Source organism: Pinus tabuliformis, chromosome 5_2 (genome assembly GCF_031772625.1).
Source record: "Pinus tabuliformis cultivar Carrire ecotype Pingquan chromosome 5_2, CPIR1, whole genome shotgun sequence".
Lineage (NCBI taxonomy): Eukaryota > Viridiplantae > Streptophyta > Pinopsida > Pinales > Pinaceae > Pinus > Pinus tabuliformis.
In genome coordinates, this window is record NC_142306.1 from 335,928,447 (window position 1) to 335,946,242 (window position 17,796).

At 38.3% G+C, this 17,796-nt stretch overlaps 1 protein-coding gene across 1 annotated transcript in view; it reads right to left on the minus strand.

Moving 5' to 3' along the window:
- The window catches only part of LOC149158852 (negative regulator of systemic acquired resistance SNI1-like), a 269,207-nt gene that overhangs the window by 145,956 nt on the left and 105,455 nt on the right, over nucleotides 1-17,796 (minus strand). The window contains 1 exon segment of the mRNA XM_089436334.1: nucleotides 12,787-12,852. Within this exon segment, the coding sequence (XP_089292460.1) occupies nucleotides 12,787-12,852 (66 nt within the window).

Consider the following 17,796-nt stretch of genomic DNA (forward strand, 5'->3'; position numbering starts at 1 on the left):
ATATTTGGATGACATTCTTGTTTTCAGTAAAACATGGGAAGAACATTTGAAGCATGTAAAGCAGACTCTAGATGTTTTGAAAAAAGAAAATCTCTATGTTAAATTATCAAAATGTGAATTTGGTAAAACATCTTTGAATTATTTGGGTCATATTGTAGGGGGTGGTGAATTGAAGATAGATCCCTCTAAGGTTGCAGTCATTGTAAACTGGCCTAAACCCAAGTCTGCTATAGAAGTTAGAAGCTTCCTAGGAGCAGCACAATATTGGAGAAAGTTTATTGCTAACTTTTCCTTAATTGCAACTCCCTTACATGCTTTGACAGGATTGAACAAGGTGTTTCAGTGGGCAGGCAAACAACAGAAAGCCTTTGACACCTTGAAAGAAAAAATTAGTACAGCACCAATACTAGCATTGCCAAATTTTCAACAACCATTTGAGATCGAAACAAATGCCAGTGACTATGCCATGGGAGCAGTATTGATGCAACATGGTAAACCCATATGCTACCATTCTGAGACTTTTAATTCTGCAATAGCTAATTATCCTACATATGCTAAAGAATTGTATGCATTAGTCCAAAGTGTGAAAAAGTGGAAACATTACTTAATGGGAAAAGAAACAATTATACATACTGATCATCAACCACTTCAGTACTTGCACTCACAAACTAAATTGTAGCAATCAAGACACTATAGGTGGATGGGTTTCCTACAGCGGTTTCATTTAGTCATCAGATATAAAAAGGGCATACACAATAAAGTTGCAGATATGTTGTCCAGACCAATTATAAATGCATCTACTATCCTTAAGCATAACTTAGTAATGCATGAAAGCTACATTGAACAATTATAAAATGCATCTACTATCCTTAAGCATAACTCAGTAATGCATGAAAGCTACATAGACTTTAAAGATGTATATACATCTTTAAGTAATGGCAAAAAGGTAAAAGAATTGGATTACTATGTTAAAGACCACCTCTTGTATCATTTGCGAAAGTTATGCATTCCACCAACTGAAAGAGTCAACATAATTAGGGAAGCACATACTTCTCTGATATCAGGTCATTTTGGTGTAAGTAAAACAGTTGCACTACTACAAAAATACTGTTATTGGCCAAAAATGCATGAAACAGTTTCTAGATATGTAGGAGGGTGTACCATGTGTGCTAAAAGTAAGCCCAGCAATAGAAACTAGGCTTGTACACTCCACTACCGGTCCCTTCCCGTCCTTGGGAAAGTGTTTCCATGGACTTTGATGGGGGATTGCCAAAATCTAGAAAGGGACATGACTATTTATATGTTATTGTGGACATGTTCAACAAAATGTGTATATTAATACCTTGTAATAAGCAGATTACAGCTGAACAAACAGCGAAGTTGTTCTTTCAGCATGTTTGGGTGCATTTTGAGTTACCCACTTCCATAGTATTTGTTGGGAAGTTTTGGTCAAGTTTATGGGAATTAATGGACACCAGACTGAAGAAGAGCACAAACTTTCACCCAGAAACAGATCGCCAAACAGAGGTAGTCAACAGGACAGTGATCCAGTTGCTCAGGGGTTATTGCAGCAAGCATCCCAAGCTTTGGGATGAACATTTGTGTTATGTGCAACATGCTTACAACCGTGCTAAACATTCTTCTACACAAAGATCTCCCTTTGAGACCTGTTTTGGTTTTATACCAAGGTCTCCCTTGGATTTTGTCTTCGAAAAAGACATAGCAGTTGTTGGACATAGTGATGTGGACAAAGCAACCAGGTTCATCGAACAGATCCAAGAAATTCACTAGGCAGTGCAGGAACAGCTGGAAAAGAGCCAAGCCAAATACAAGGCAAGGCATGATAAACATCGGGTGGAGCACAGCTTCCAAGTTGGTGATCAAGTCTGGCTGTATATCAGCAAGGACAGAATGCAAGGTGAAGGAAAGAAGTTGAAGCCAATAAGGTATGGGCCTTTTAAGGTACTTGAGAAAATTGGTGAGAATGCTTTCCGCCTTGATCTGCCAGCATACATGCACATCTATTCAGTGGTAAATGTAGAAAACTTAAGACTGTTTGAACCTTCATTAATTGAAGATCCTGAAGAGCAAAGTCAATTGCCTTCCATTGATGATCTGTTGCCTGAATACCTCAATGAGCTGCAAGAAGATACAGTTCTGGACAGGAAGGTGAGGACTACACGCAGAGGGGACGTGGAGCAATGTTGCGCGAAGCGCGCCCCCCCGCCCCCGGTTCCAAGCCCCGAAGCGCGTCCCGTACGGAAGCGCCTAGGAAGCTTCGCTGGAAGCGTGCTTCCGAAATTTTTGCCGCTTCCTGGAAATTCGGAAGCGTGGTACGGAAGCGCCGCTTCCAGGCCTCCGAAGCGCGCTTCGTACAACGCTTCGGGCGTCGAAAGCGTGGCGCTTCCGTACGATTCCGAAAAAGCTTCGCGCTGTTTAGAAATCGTTTTTTTTTTTCAATTTTTTTTTTTTAATTTTAGGTGAGTTTGCTTGTTGGGAGTTTACTTAAATTTTTAACATTACCATGAAATGACTCAGGATGTTTGAGAGTGGTTCCAGCCTCATTGGACTTCATATGGAGAAAATAGAATTTCATATCCTATTCAAAATTCAGCAGACTTAACAGTTTTCAGGAATTCGGGATCAATGGGATTGTGGCATTTCATTAGATTATATCAAGTATGAAGGTATGCGATTAGTAGCATTTAATCAAGAACACCAAGCCCTATATGTACACTAGTGTTGGTGGTGTTAATTGTTGAACTCCTTTGTCACACGGCACGCCCTTAGCAAAAAATTACCTTTCAATCAAGTCAAAATCATCGATCAAGCATGTTAAGCTTTTTCTACCATATTTTAAGTCTTGAATTAGGTAGTTTGATCAAAATTGGGCAATGTTGACTAATATCCCTAGACAATCGAGGTAGAGGCAAAGGCTAGACAAGAGGAGAAGAATCTAGATTCTAGATGGTTGATGCGTCTAAATAGTTGATGCTCGAATAATTAATCATTAATGTACAATGGATGTTATATCTATCTTGATTTATGCAAAAAATATGCATGTTTTCATGTCTTCTACAACTAATTTGGTATTTGGGATGTTTGTTTTGAGTATAAATGCAAAAAAATATAAATATATATATAGCAGACGCTTCGCTTCCTAGATTTTTGGAAAATGACGCTTCCGCGTCCCCGCTTCCAAAAAGCGTCCCCGCTTCGTGCAACATTGACATGGAGTACCTTAGGATCGGGCTCAAAGGTTCAAAACCCAGCAGTGCCAAATGGATAGAGATTAGGCAAGTGAGGCAGCTGTATCCTCACTTGAGCGATGCTTGAAATCCAACTTTTGGTGGTCCAAAAGCCCTTTTTAGTGGCAAGGCGTGATCCAAATGGATCCAAGAACACTCTCCAAGTCTTGAAAACTCTTAAAATCATGCCAAAAACATTATCGGGAGGCAAAAACACATGAAAACAGTGAAACAAACAGAGTATCAGAGGCGGAACAGGTGAATGCACAGTAGCGTCAGATCTGGCCGATCAACGGTCCAGATCTAATCGGCAATCGCAATCGGCACAGACAATCAGCGGATATCGGCGCAGACCACATGACACTTGCGACGGCGACCGGCGGAGTCAACTAGGACCGTCGATCAAGCGCGCAGATCGACGGCCCACGTTGCATCGCAGGATCGCTATCGGGGATTACAAGAGCGCTTACAACGGCCTGGGGTTATCACGATATGCGATTGCAATCAAGGGCATCGTGATATCGCATCAGAGCAACACCATAGAGCGGAACTGATACACATGTATATGTGCGATTCGATGAACTGGACCCGACGGTTTTGTCAATATTATTCCATAAAATTTGAGATCCGCAGCAAAGCCATTTTTAATGTATTTTCGCGATTTTCGTTTATTAAACGAAATGCGAAGGATGAAGGCCAATGCGATATGCGATGGCGACTTACAGGCGGACCTGATAGGAGAATAGGGTGGATTTAAGGACTTTTGAAGTCCGAAATGAACTGTGCTTTGGCGGAATTTCCTGTGTTAAGCAGGAAACGGCCATGTTTGGGAATCTGAAGGATTTCAAGGGACCGAGGCACTCTTACGTTGCCAAATAGGTGGCCACCTCCCCTTTAGGGGTTATGCAATGATTATGTAAACACTGGAAGAGGGATTCGAGCGTACAGAGGCCCAAGAGGCAGAAAGACGAGGAGGAGAAACGCAGCCCAGAGTAGCTTTAAAGCCACAGACAGAGAGCAAACAGGGGAGGCAGTATTGAAGGTAGTGCCGAGACAGAGCTAGGACAGAGACAGAGAGCGTTGAGGGAGTCTGTGTACTCAGAGAGTCTTGAGAGGTTCAAGAAAAGTTCTTGTTGTAGCATCTGTTGTGTGTGAGACTCAAATTGAGCTCACTATTGTAAAAAAAAAACTCTGTTTTGAAGACATAATAGAGAGGCCACCACTGAAGGCTGGACCAGGTGATGTAGCCCAGGAGTATTGGGTGAACTCCTCATTAAATTTGATGTGTTATGTGTTGTCTATTATGTTTTGTTTACTGCTTCATTGTCTGTGTATTTCGCAACCTTATCAATCCATTGCGTAAAATAACAAAGACAAATCCATGCACATAGGTCTGTAATACCTTATTAATTGTTTTAGATCTCATTGTCAGATCATTCATAGAATGAGTTTCACATATGCATCTCTTTGATGTCTCCAATATTGCTATATGAGGGGATCTTTCATAAGTATTCCTTTCCATGAATTCAGAGGAGACCTTTTTCAATGACTTCAACTTCTTAAAGGACTATGTCTATCCTCCTTTTTCATGCAAGGAATTTCGATGACCCATCCAATTTATAGATCTCCTTGCAAACATGAAGTCATTTTACCAAATTTAATTAAAGAGTGAAAGATACTTACTTGACAAGTGAAGATGAACTCTTCTACTTGATCACTTTGATGATGGTTGAAGAAGATGTATTAGTGCTCCCTCTTGGATGATCTTCTTCCAAATGAAAAAGCCTTTCTTCAATAGAAAAGGTTGCTCCTTTTGATGAGGATGATTTGTTGCTTCCTCGGATGATCTTCTTTTAGGGCAAGGAGAGGATCCTTGCTTGCTTTATAACCTTGAAAATGGTGACAATGCCTTCACGCCTTTAATATACTTCGACTTCCCTTGTAGTGTAGATCAGAAATGCTTCTAAAGTTTTGGCTTTCTCCAAGATGATGTGATCTTCAACTTTAAAGTCCTTCGAGCTATCTTGCCTTGTAGACACCTTGATGAGGGTCTTTGTGGCCTTTTGATGATAACTATAGAAACAAAAGTTCTTGCTGTTACAGACTGCTTCTTCGATCTAGGGTTTGATTCTTCAAGGTAGATCTTGATCTTTTGATTTGATAACCTTCAACTTGCTTTGATGCCTTCCTTAAAACTTGATCCTTGAATGTCTCCTTGATTAGATGCCCTTCCTTTGACTTCAACACCTTAGCTCCGATACCATGTTGAGAAATCTAGGGCATTAGTGTTAGTTGATTTCTCTTCCATTAGTGACTGCTTGTGAATGCTTTTTACTTAGATTAAGATCTTCTTTACGTTAGATTCCTAGTGCTCTTCTTCATCAAACAGTAACCAATGCGTGAACATAAATAGACAAGAGACACAGCATGTAGGCATGAGCCAGGGCCAAAACCTCTCACTATTTGAGAAGGAAACCCGCACAAATTCTTCTTATTGAGACTCCAATTGACGAATACCAAGACCAAGACACTTGACCTATTAGCCACTCCAAGACCAAGACACGAGCCTCTTATGCTTCTGTCTTCTAGATTCTTCTTCCAGTGCTGAGGCTTCATTACTAGAGCAATCTGAAATTCATCGTTGTAATATCACTGCAAGCATGTCTGAATTGCATCATTATTAAGACTGTGTTTAGCACTAGATCCTTCTTCCTGTGGCAGCACCGAGGTTTCTTCATCTGAAATTATACCGAACCATAGTCTTCGAACTATAGACTCTTTTCAACATCGAAATATTGTCACTGCAATATAGAAGTATCTGCAATCACAAAGGGATCTGAATTGTACCCATCCGAATTTTTCCAAATTATGTTCTGTCTACTCAGTCATGCGAGGTCTGTTCTCTGTTTCCACCATCGAATAACTCATATCAGCGAGGTCTATTCACTATGATTTTCCATCCGAATTTTGTCACTGTAATTACCCACCGAAATTGCAGAGGTATCCGAGTTTCTTATCTGAACTCTCTTCTGCATTCTTATCCGATTCAAAGTATGATCGAACTTCAGTGTTCCTGTAATGCAGATCCTTACACGCCTATATATAGTGGTTTGTCATACATATAAGCCGACATGAGAGAGTGAACTGTTGTGTCTTCATTATATGAGCCAACATGAGTTATTTAATTCATCTTGCAGGCCGACATCAAGAGGATTGTGCTTGTCTTTTGGAGGGCTATTTTGACAGTCCTATAAACTAGAATACTCTTGACATATCTTCATACATGACATTGACTCTTTGACAAATCCTAAAGCTCTCAATGGGAGCCATCTAGAAATAAAAACTCTTGCTCATGAAACCCATGAAGCAAGGCATTACAAAAAGAATTTTATTCTTTTTATTTCATCATTTACAAAAATCATAATTACATGTCATTATGAAGACCGAACCTAGTTACATTTTACAACAGTGTTGATGTTGGACACTTTTTCAAACCCTGTACATTGCAATTTTGGGGCAGTATCTTGGCACATTGAACCTTAAGACTAGGCTTCTATCATTTAAGCCCTTAAATCCTTCTTCTCTTTGACATGTTTGCTTGCTGCCATATGCTTCAAATCTGACTCATTTATTGCAGACATTAATCACAAAAGAAACTGTTAAATTTTGTTAACAACCGTACGTTCCATGCTTAGCACAATTACTTCAATGTACTTTACCAGCCCAATGACAATTTCCAATTTAGTTTCCAATAGCAATCACATTAACCATTAATCACATTGACAGTAAAAGTAGATAGAACATGAAATAAAATGCAAAAGCCAAGACAAGAGAACACCAGCTTTGGCGGATTCCAAGGAAAAACTCCAATGCGGGTTAAGCACTTCGATCAATTCTTCTTATTATTATATCAAATGTTCAGTAGAGAGAGAGAGTACAAAATGTCAAAGTTGACTTGCCAAATCAAAGTCAAAATAGTCCTGTCAAATCTGCAGTCGAATTCAGCCCTAACCAAAGAGTGAATGGTGGTCAAAACAACAGCAAAATGTCTCCTTTGAAGCTTGGTCAAACCGAGTCAAACTCAATCTGAACAAGAGATCAAAATCAGCCGAAAAGAGTTCCAAAGTCAGCGGTCAAACTTGGTCAAATTTCTGCCTTGAAGTCTACGGTCAATCTGCAATTTTCTGCTGCCGTCAAAGTGCCCAGAATGCCTTTGTTACTGTGCCAAGGTGTATGGCCTGCCCAAACATAAATCTGCCTAGAAGATCGAAGTCAAAATCTGCTTGGAAAGTCAAAGTCAACACTGGTCAACGTTGGTCAAACTGCAGGAAAATCTGAAATTTTCAGCCCTGTAATTCTTTCTGAAATTCGTCCTCCTTTGCCACACGTGTGAGTGAGAGAATATGCCCAATAGTTGTACAAACCAATGAGAGAAGGAGAGAGAAGAATGTGAGTGATGATGATGCCAAATGAGGTGAGAGGACACTTGTATTTATACAAGTCGTTGAGGGTGAAGAGACATGTCTATTGGGCTTCATGAGCCTACATGATGATGTGGCCGACCTGAACAATTTGCACATGTGTGTGTATAAATTCAAAAACACATTTCTGCTTCACCAAATTAGATTATCTTTAGATCAATTTTGGTCCTCTCGAAAAGAGGAATTCAATGCAGTCATCATCTCCATCAAATGGGCTGTCCAAAGTGGAATTTGGCCCTAGTTGCCAATTTTAATAGAAACACATAGCAAATATGCCTAAAAACACCCAAGAATAACACATACTAATCATAAGGATCATCTGAAGTGTTTTGGCTTTTGTTTCATTGCATTCTTGGCAACTAATCTTGCTCTTTGAGGACTGATCTTAGTACTACAGTTGGCTGATTGCATCATTTCAGAGGCCTGATTTGAGTTTGCAGTAATGCTTTTATAATCTAGCAAAAGTGTTCTTAACATCTAGATTGCTATTGTGCATTGGCTCTTCTATATTTGCATTGGTATCTAAGTGGACTGACATATATTGGTAAATAAGCTACAGCAGTCTAATCTTTCGTTGACAGTGGCATATTTGAGGTATTTGGCAATCATTGAATACTGGCATTAGTCTCTCTCTTGTCTTGTCAAGGATAGCCTTACTAACTCCCTCTCTCTTTTCTCTTTGCTAGTCATTGTGCATCATATAGTTGCATTGCTAGTCTCTAATTGCATAAGTTTCTCTCTTTTGCAAAATTGCATTGCCTAGTTGAAATATTTTTGTTGCGTGTCATTTACTTGTCTCACTGTTAGCAATCTCATCTAAATTGCTTGTAGTTGTGCTCTTGCAATCTTGTAGACTTCTCTTGTTCTAACTTGCAAATCTAACAATTGAAAGAGAATTTCTCATAATCATACATAAGTGATAAAGCGATATTGCTATCATTGCCATAATCATCTCATTGTATAACATTAAGGTGTTTCTCTAATTGGTTTTTGTAATCTTGATTGATAAGTGATATTTGACATTGGTTATAAGTGATCTTATCTTGTTGTGTTAATTTTAGGTATGTTCTATGCTTAGAGCAATTTATTTCAATTTTCACAGTTAGCTCGATATCTTTTCCAGATTAGCAATCACATCAGCATTAAAATAAACTGCAAATAGAACATAAACATAAATCGCAGAAGACAAGCCAAGACAAGAGGACACAAGATGTGGCGCTAGCCAGGGACAAACCCCAATGTGGGGAAACCCTTGATCAATTCTTCTTATATGTTCTTCAATAGTTCAGTAGAGAGAGAGAGAGAAAGTACATTTACAACAAAAGTCAACACTGACTTATCTAAATAAAAGCATAGATCATCTCTAAGAAGATGATACATGAGATCAATTGAAGACATGTTGCTTCAACTGATTCTCCAAGGTGACTCATTCACCTATCATTGTGCTGCATCCTGTCATCATGTTGCACCTCACTGTGCTACACCATGTTGCACCCATCATCACAATGTTGGACCTCATGACCATGTTGTACACATCATATTGTTGCACCTTATGTTGCACTGTTGTCCCATGTGCCATTGTTGCACCATGCTAGCCACTGTTGTCGTATGTGGCATATTGTTGTCCCACTATTAGTGACATAGCCATTCCACGTTTGCTTTCTATCCCATTGTTTTGTTGTTGTCCCATCACAGCTTGCTATGCTTGCCATGTTGTCCATGCCATGCTTGCCATGTTGTTCATGCTTTCCATGCTTGCCATGATGTCCATGCTTGCTGCTATCCATGCTTTCCATGCTTCCCATGATGTCCATGCTTGTTGTTGTCCCCTGTACCTGCGGTCCCATGTGCCTTTGCTGCCATGTCATAGCATTTGTCCCACTTTGCCTTAGCATACCTTTGCTGCCCCATTTACAATGCAATTGTCCCTTGCCACTGCTACCTAGACTGTAGCTGTTGTCCCTAACAGTCATGCTATACCTTGTTGCTGTCCCATGTGTCTTAACAGCACCATGTAGCCCAGCTGCCCCATTTACTAGCACTATTGTCCTGGGCATGTTTGAGCCCTCAAACTCTACATGTTGTCCCTGTCTTGAGGTGGTTAGGACTGTGGCCTACCACAGTCCCATGCTGTCACCTACAGCCCACCTTTTCGTTGCCCCAAACAACCCTTCTTCAACTCGGCCCACCCTCAACCTCCTTTCAGCAGCTCGGTGCCTTGTTTTAGGCCTTAAAACAGTCCTCCCTTTCAGCCACATTGGCCTGCATCTAGGGCACCATATGCCTGCAGCTAGGGCACGATTGGCATGTTTAGGATAGCGTCTATCTTTATCTTAACAGTCGCTAGGATACCCTTGAGATAGCATAGGTTAGGGCTGCCTTAGGATAGTTTTAGGGTTGCCTTCTTGGACTGCGTTAGGGATGCCTTAAGATAGCTTTAGGGTTGCCTTCTTTGTTGCGGCTAGGGCAGCCTCTTTTCCTCCAACGTCTAGGGCTTCCACTCCTAGATTTCTCTTCCACTAAAACCCAAGACAAGTGGAGAGAAATCAAGATAGAAGTGTGTGTGAAATGACTCTCAAGTCATCCTCTTTTATACTAAAACGTTGAGCACATGTAGGGTTTATTTGGTTGCTGGCCGACCTTGACGAATTGTCTTATAACACAAATAAATTCATAACTCCATGAATACTTATTGGAATCGGATGATCTTTAGATCAATCCTACACCTCTCGATGACCAAGAAAAATATCAGTTGCCATAAATAAGATGACCCACATGGAGGTTGGCCCTAGTTGCCAATTTTAACATGTTGTCATTTGAGCACTTTTCTCATTGTTATAAATCTCATTGAAGTATCTCTAATTGGCTCATCTCTTGCATTTTCATCCTAGATTGAAATTGCATAATTAAAATTTACATCCAAGCATAAGCTTGGTTGATAGAAAGTTAGGGCCACCATCTTCATCCAATTTGAGAGGATAGACCCTCATTCACAGTTAACACAAGTGACCTTGCAATTCTCTTGTGGGCAATCCCTTGTAGGAACAGAGCCACTTGGGTGGTTAGAGGTCCTGGGGAGGTATCGTTAATGAGACCATAGCCTCCTTCCCCAACACTTATCTCTACAACTTTGTTTGTGGATAGCTTAAAAATAATTGAGGAGAAGGATTCACCTAGAATAGGAATTTAACTTAAAAATAACCAAGATCTTGCATTCCACATTTAGATTAGATCTTGCATCTCATTTAGGATAGATTTTACGTATCATCATTGCAGCATTTGTCTATCTGATAACTTGACATTAATCATTGTTGTACAAGTATTTCCTAAATTCTAAGGCACTGGTCTATCATTGATATATCTCAATAATCTAATTGATTGTGCTCATTAATCTCACTTGCCATATAATCTAAAATCAAGTTGCTAGGATATTCATTTGTATCTCCTAAACTTGTTGATTTTCAATAGGTTCCCCATCATTTTACCTTCGGGAACTACCCCTTTTAGCCTGCCTTAGGAGATAGCTTAAACAGAGTGAGCAGGGATCAGAGTGACAGCCCCTGCTCTAAGCATTGTCACATTGGGTGTACAATTTGGGCGACAACAGGACCATAACAACGAATGACTACTATAAATATTAAATACTATAAAGGTCTTCTTATTCCATCAACTTTATTTCTTGAATATTCTTGTGCATTTATTGCATGCAACCTTGACGAATATTTGGCAGTTGTTGGTAGCACCTACTATGCCTATGCAGCTACAGTTCATCATCTTTTGGATTTTCTATTTTGTTATCCTATAATCTAACAATAATAGCCACTGGTATAAACTTTAAAGATATAACTCACTCCCACAACATTTAAATTCTGTTGCTATCATGTTGAGACCTCAACATTAAAAGATCATGGTCTGCGTAGAATTTTGATTAGTTACACCAAGATTGCTAAGTATTAGCCTAGGTTTAACTAGCTTTGCTAGCACACATCAAGGAAATGGAAAATCTACATAGGCAAGGAACAGAGTTTTCTTATGTTAATGAATCCTCTTACTTTCCAATAGGGTAAGGATTTCCAATGCATTAAGATTGCATGTTATGCCATGTGATATACGGCAAGGCATCTTCTCAAATAGCAGACATCAAGAAGGGCATCATGTGCTATGCCCATAAGGCATTGACCATTGCATGGGAGGCTTGGTCGGCCATATAGTCTCCCTTAAGGCAAGACTTTCCTGTCAGACTTCAAGTGCAGACCATACTGAGAGAGCCTAACAGAAACTCCAAGGGATACAGGGGAAGAGGGGGAACTCGTTTGTGAGATGACAGGCCCCAGAGAAACCTAATTTCCATATGCCTTTGAAATCAAAACAATGTGTGCATACATGCTAGTCATATATAACAATTTTTTGTCATTATGCATTCCAGGTACTAGGAAGTGACCACTAACTTATAATCTTTCACCATTTGGCAAAATTGGTCTTAGATCTGAAGATAAATTATTTGTTTTCATTTCAAATTGAACTTTTTCTCTTTGAAAAATGCACCTTATATGTACAAACAGCAAACCAGAAAGTGATAATTAACATAAAACATGAAACTCAATTATAACTGTCCATGTGAGCATATACAGGTGCTATTTGTATCAAGAAAGGAGGAGACAGGCCCCAGAGAAACCAATTTCCATATGCCTTTGAAATCAAAAGGATGTGGGCATACATGCTAGTCATATATCACAATTTTTTGTCATTATGCATTCCAGGTACTAGGAAGTGACCGCTAACTTATAATCTTTCACCAATTGGCAAAATTGGTCTTAGATCTGAAGATAAATTATTTGTTTTCATTTCAAGTTGAACTTTTTCTCTTTGAAAAATGCACCTTATATTTACAAAATATATGTACAAACAGCAAACTAGAAAGTGATAATTAACATAAAACATAAAACTCAAATATAAAATGTTGTTAACAACTATAATAAAACAATCACATGCTACGTGTAATTGTCCATGTGAGCTTATACAGGTGCTATTTGTATCAGAAAAAAGAGGAGACAAACCCGTGAGAAATACTTCAAAAGATAGGTCAAAATAATGTCCATTTTCCACTTGGGTTCTGTCAATGCCTGCAAAGCATAGCAACTATAAATATGCTTGCCCAGGGATCAATAAGATAACATTTAAACATTTAGCAAATTAGCACATATACTTCAAAATGTAACACCAGCTTGTTTCAAACAGGTGGAAAAATCTAAAATGAGATCATTTAATGGGTCATTATACAATCATCACCAGTTACTCATTAGATCTCTTTTATCAGTGGCACCATTTTAAACTAAAGAAACATCATAAGCATTGTTGGTGTCAGATAAGTCAACATGAGACATTCTCCATGACAACCCAATGGTCGTAGAACTCAGTTACTTATATCTCATTATAAGTGATTGTTCCATAAACACCAATTAGCTTAGTTCTTATATGCCACTAATTTGAAAACGGGTGAAAAACTAATTCAGCTAACAAACAACAGCCTAACATGTGTATTTAATCCAAAAAAGGCAACAATATAAGCTCTTGCAACAACTAAACAACTTCAGAAATAAATTACTATCAAGCAAACAATGCAGCCAAATTTGTGAAAGATATATGCTAGATTCATATTGATGGAGCACACCACCAACTTCAAGTTTAAGCAGAATAAGAATTGATATCAATTAATTGTTGTTTTCGATATTCACATATCTTCCATTGTATTAATAATAATAATTGATAGGCATGATACGTAAAATTGAATTACCATCACATTTTCTTCTCCTAAAATCACAGTCTAAAAGTAATTATATGGGTAGAGCATACTTTCAAAATAAGAAAAACACCTCAACATCACAACTCTTTAAATACTTTGGCTCTACATAAGATAAGAGAAAATTATTAATGTAAAAGAATCACAAAAATAGTAGGTCAATGTGAAATGTGCAGTCCAGTAGAGACAAACTATCTAAGTTTCATGTGCCGTCTTCTAGAAGCTAAAAGAAATCAACTCAAACAAACTACTAAATGAAATAAATAGCCAAAAGTGTATGCATAGATACGGCATAATAAAGGACTACTCCACATCAATGGTAAGGCAGAAAGAGAATGGGAAGACAATGCCCCAAAAGCCAATCCAAAAGAAAGGTAAGCATAGGGGAGGAAGATAAATATTGCTCAAATTTTGTGTCTGTTGCGCCGATTTTGTCCCAAGTACGAGGAAGCAGTGTACAAAATTTTTTTATGATTAGAATCATCAGCCAGCTACATGATATATCATTGTAAACCCAATTTCTACAAGTTATAACGTAAATGATGCTAGTATGATCGTTTAATTATGTAACAACACTTAGGTAAGCCTTGATTTTGGAGATGAATTTCATTCTAGGAGGTTTTTTAACATCGCCACATTATCTGTGTTTCTAAACACGGGTAATCAGCAAAGTTTTTCCTCCGGCTTAAACCCTAAAGCTAGGGTGGAATTCATTGATGAAGTTTTAGATGAGTCCTAGTGTTATATCGAGTCTTTGTAAAAGTGGTTTGGGAATAATTTAAGCTATTTGGTTAAATTATTTTATTACAAATCACTTGGTCTACTAAATCATATTGTGTCGCAGAATTGTGTAATTATTTTGAGGGTCTATATGTAAATGTGTATTCCCACTTTGAGGGTTGAATTTGAAATATCTAATGTAAAGATATTTTAATGCATGGTCCCTCATACTTAGACACCATGGCTAAAATATTTGAGGGTGGGAAAAATATTTAATCCCCTCTTGTGTCAATTAATTAATTTTTTTGGCTAAATTTTAATTAAATCCTAAGCCAGAAAATTAAATAATTTAGAGTCAAAAAAATAATTATAGTGAAATTAATATTTATCCAAGTGGAAAATTCATGGGTCAAAAAGAAGTCAAATTTTGGAGGCCCCCCACCAAGGCAAATATGGATTTTTCAAGAAAAATTAAGCCCTTAGACCTTGGTAAGTCAAAGTCAAAATTTTGAAGAAATTAATCAAAAAAATTAATTTTTGGATTAATAAAAAATGGGTTTTATGAGAAATTCGAAATTTTCCTCAAAATAAATATTTCGGCAGCAAAGATTAAAAGATGATACAATTATTATCAATAGTCGAGATTATTTTGACAGGGATCAAGCCAACTAGTCGTTATTTTCCACTTGGAGGATTTCTCTATAAATAGAAGCCATTGTGCTTCTCAAACTACAATGATTTTGGATGATGTCATTTTGTAACACTAGTATTGAGCCATTGCTCTGCTGAGAACATTTGATATCAAAATAAAAATACTTTGGGGTTCAGTTCACGGTGTTCTTTGTCCATTGATCTGTGGTACGTACTAAGTATGTGCTTTCTTATATTGTGCTAATTTTTTTTATAATGTTCTTTTTTCATTTATCGGTGATGAGAACATTCTATTGGTAAAATTTGCTTTTATCTTAGGTGATCTGATTCACCATATGATCTAACAAGTCTTCTTGAGAAAATATATAGAGATTTGCAGGTACATATCAGCCCTTGGGCTCCAAGTTCAGAGACTTTGGAGAAGAGCCGACCTTGTTTGGGCTCTGAGAATTTTTATTTGGTTTTCTTACTTCGCTAAAGGGTGTAGCCAATATTCTAACTTTCGAAAAACACGTTGATCCATTGTCATTAATCAAAAAATATTTTATTTACAAGAGTTGTATATTTGTAATATTTTGTAAATATATTTCTAACCCTTGTTTTGCAGCAGTTGGGGCTTTGGGGTTTTATTTTGATTTTTGTATATATTGGGGTTTTGGGAAAAAATTGATTTCAATTGTGTAGCTGATTTCTCAAGCCAAATCTGAAATTTGGAAGGGTTTCAAGGGTTTCTAGCCTTTGGAAAAATTAGTTAGGATTTGTAGAGGCAAATCTACGCCTAGGAAGGCAATATCTACCCTCTATCTCTCCTCCAAGCTCAACTTTCAAGCAAAGAAGGAAGTCGCTAGCCTTGGCAGCATTTTCGTAGCATCTTGTGGTCATTTTTTGAAGTTTGGGTTAAAATTTGTGGTTTTGCAGCGGTTTGAAATTTTTGTGACGCATTTGAGGCCTAGCGTCAGCCTACATTGCCCTAGTCGTGCTCTTTTCGGCCTTCCTTGGTGAGTCGCTGCCCCTTTTGGGTCTCCAAAACTTAGTCGCAACCCTTTTTTCCCTTGTCGTGAGCCCTTTTAGGGCTGCCTTTCATAACCGCAGGCCTTAACCTCTCTCTCTACATCGGCCAACCTCCTCCTTCCGTGAGTCCTATTCTACCCTTTCCTAGCCTTTCTCCCCTCTGTCGTGGGCACCATGGCCTCATTTCTTTGAGCCGCAGTTCGTAAGGGATCGTCTTCCCTAGGCCGCAACCCTTTTAGGGCTTGCAGCAAGCCCTAGAGGCCTCTTTGCCTTGGCCGCAGGCCTCTAAGGCCCTCCTTCCCCTTGACGGCAGGCCTATTTGGCCTTTCTCTTTAGCCGCTACCCTCTCTTGGCCTAGCGTTGGCCTCTAGGACTCCTCTAGTCCTCCATCCTAGCCTCTTTGCCTAATTTATATCTCTATTTGGATTATCATTTGAGTTATTGCCTCTAACACTTGGTGTTTGCAAAGATTTTGGGCTAACATTTGTGGTTGCAGGTAGTCATTCCATTGGAGAAATTTGGGGCAAGTTTTCTAGCCATTTCCTAGGCCAAGAGGCCTATTGGTTTGTTTCCTAAACCCTTCATCTCCATCTCTATTTTAGTTGCAGCTTCTGATCATTAGATTAACAGTGGTAAAAATATCATTTAAGTGGCATAAAAATCACCTAACAAGTCACATAAATTCATTAACTAGTCATTGCATAAATTGGGTGATCATTATTTGGCTTGTTTCATGAATTTGAAGGACTGTCATATTGGCTAAGCAAACATAATAAGGTCTGATCATAACAGTGATATTAGCATCTAAAAAGATCTTAGGCTCATCTAGCATTTGTCTCTTGTTTCCTTGCATCATTGTTTATACTCTTGTATTGGCAAAATGGTTTAATATTGGGCTGTCTCTTTTGCATTTTTGCACTCATATGCATCTCATGTTTTGCATCCTAAAGTGCTCTAATTGAAATTAACTTACTGCTGTTATAAAAATTGAGCATAGGTTGCATTAGGTTCCTAACCTTGGTTCATGCTCTATTGATAAGCATAGCTCATTGTGGAAAGGATTATTCACATTGTTTACATTGTTTTCATTGGATTGTGAAGAGATTGATAAATTGGTTAATATTGCTTAAGGATATTGGCATTGTGGTAATTCATTGTGATTATTTAAATCGTCTATCTCTTGAGCAATCTTTTATTGGCATCCTTGTATTGTCTACATATAACCTTCACTAATTGTTCTAAGCTATGTCGTGGATAAGTGCATTTATTTTTCTCATAGCCATTATTGTCATCGATGGTTCATGTTCTAATTGGACATCTATTGTGAATGATAATTCTATATTGGTAAATCATTGTGAAGAGCATTAATTTTATTTCTTGTGCTTGAGCAATTATCTCTTGGTTACATTAATATAGCTTTTAAGCACCATTGAAATTGGGCACTTTGTCTTGTGTTTAAGATTGTCTTTCATTGTTGAGTACTCTTTGTCATAAGATAAATCATAACTAAGTACTTAAGAATCAAGATCATAAACAATCTTAACTCAAGATCACTCAAATCAATTTGCATCTTCCATTTTAGGACTAGACTTGCATTAATTAATTGACCTCCAAGCATAAGCTTGGTTGATAGAAAGATAGGAACACCCTTTATCTTGTAGCTTGAAAAGGATAGACTCTCTCTAATGGTTTACACGGTGCCCTTGCAGCCATCAAAGCCACAGTCTCTGCAATGTCGGAGGCACCGGGTATGTTAGATTTCAAGGGGAGGTATCGTTAACCAAACCTTTGCTTGCTTCGCCTTGACTTCTCTCTACAACTTACTTTAGAGACTAGCCTCAAAACAGCTGATGATTAAGGGATAAGTTCAGCTAGGCATATAATT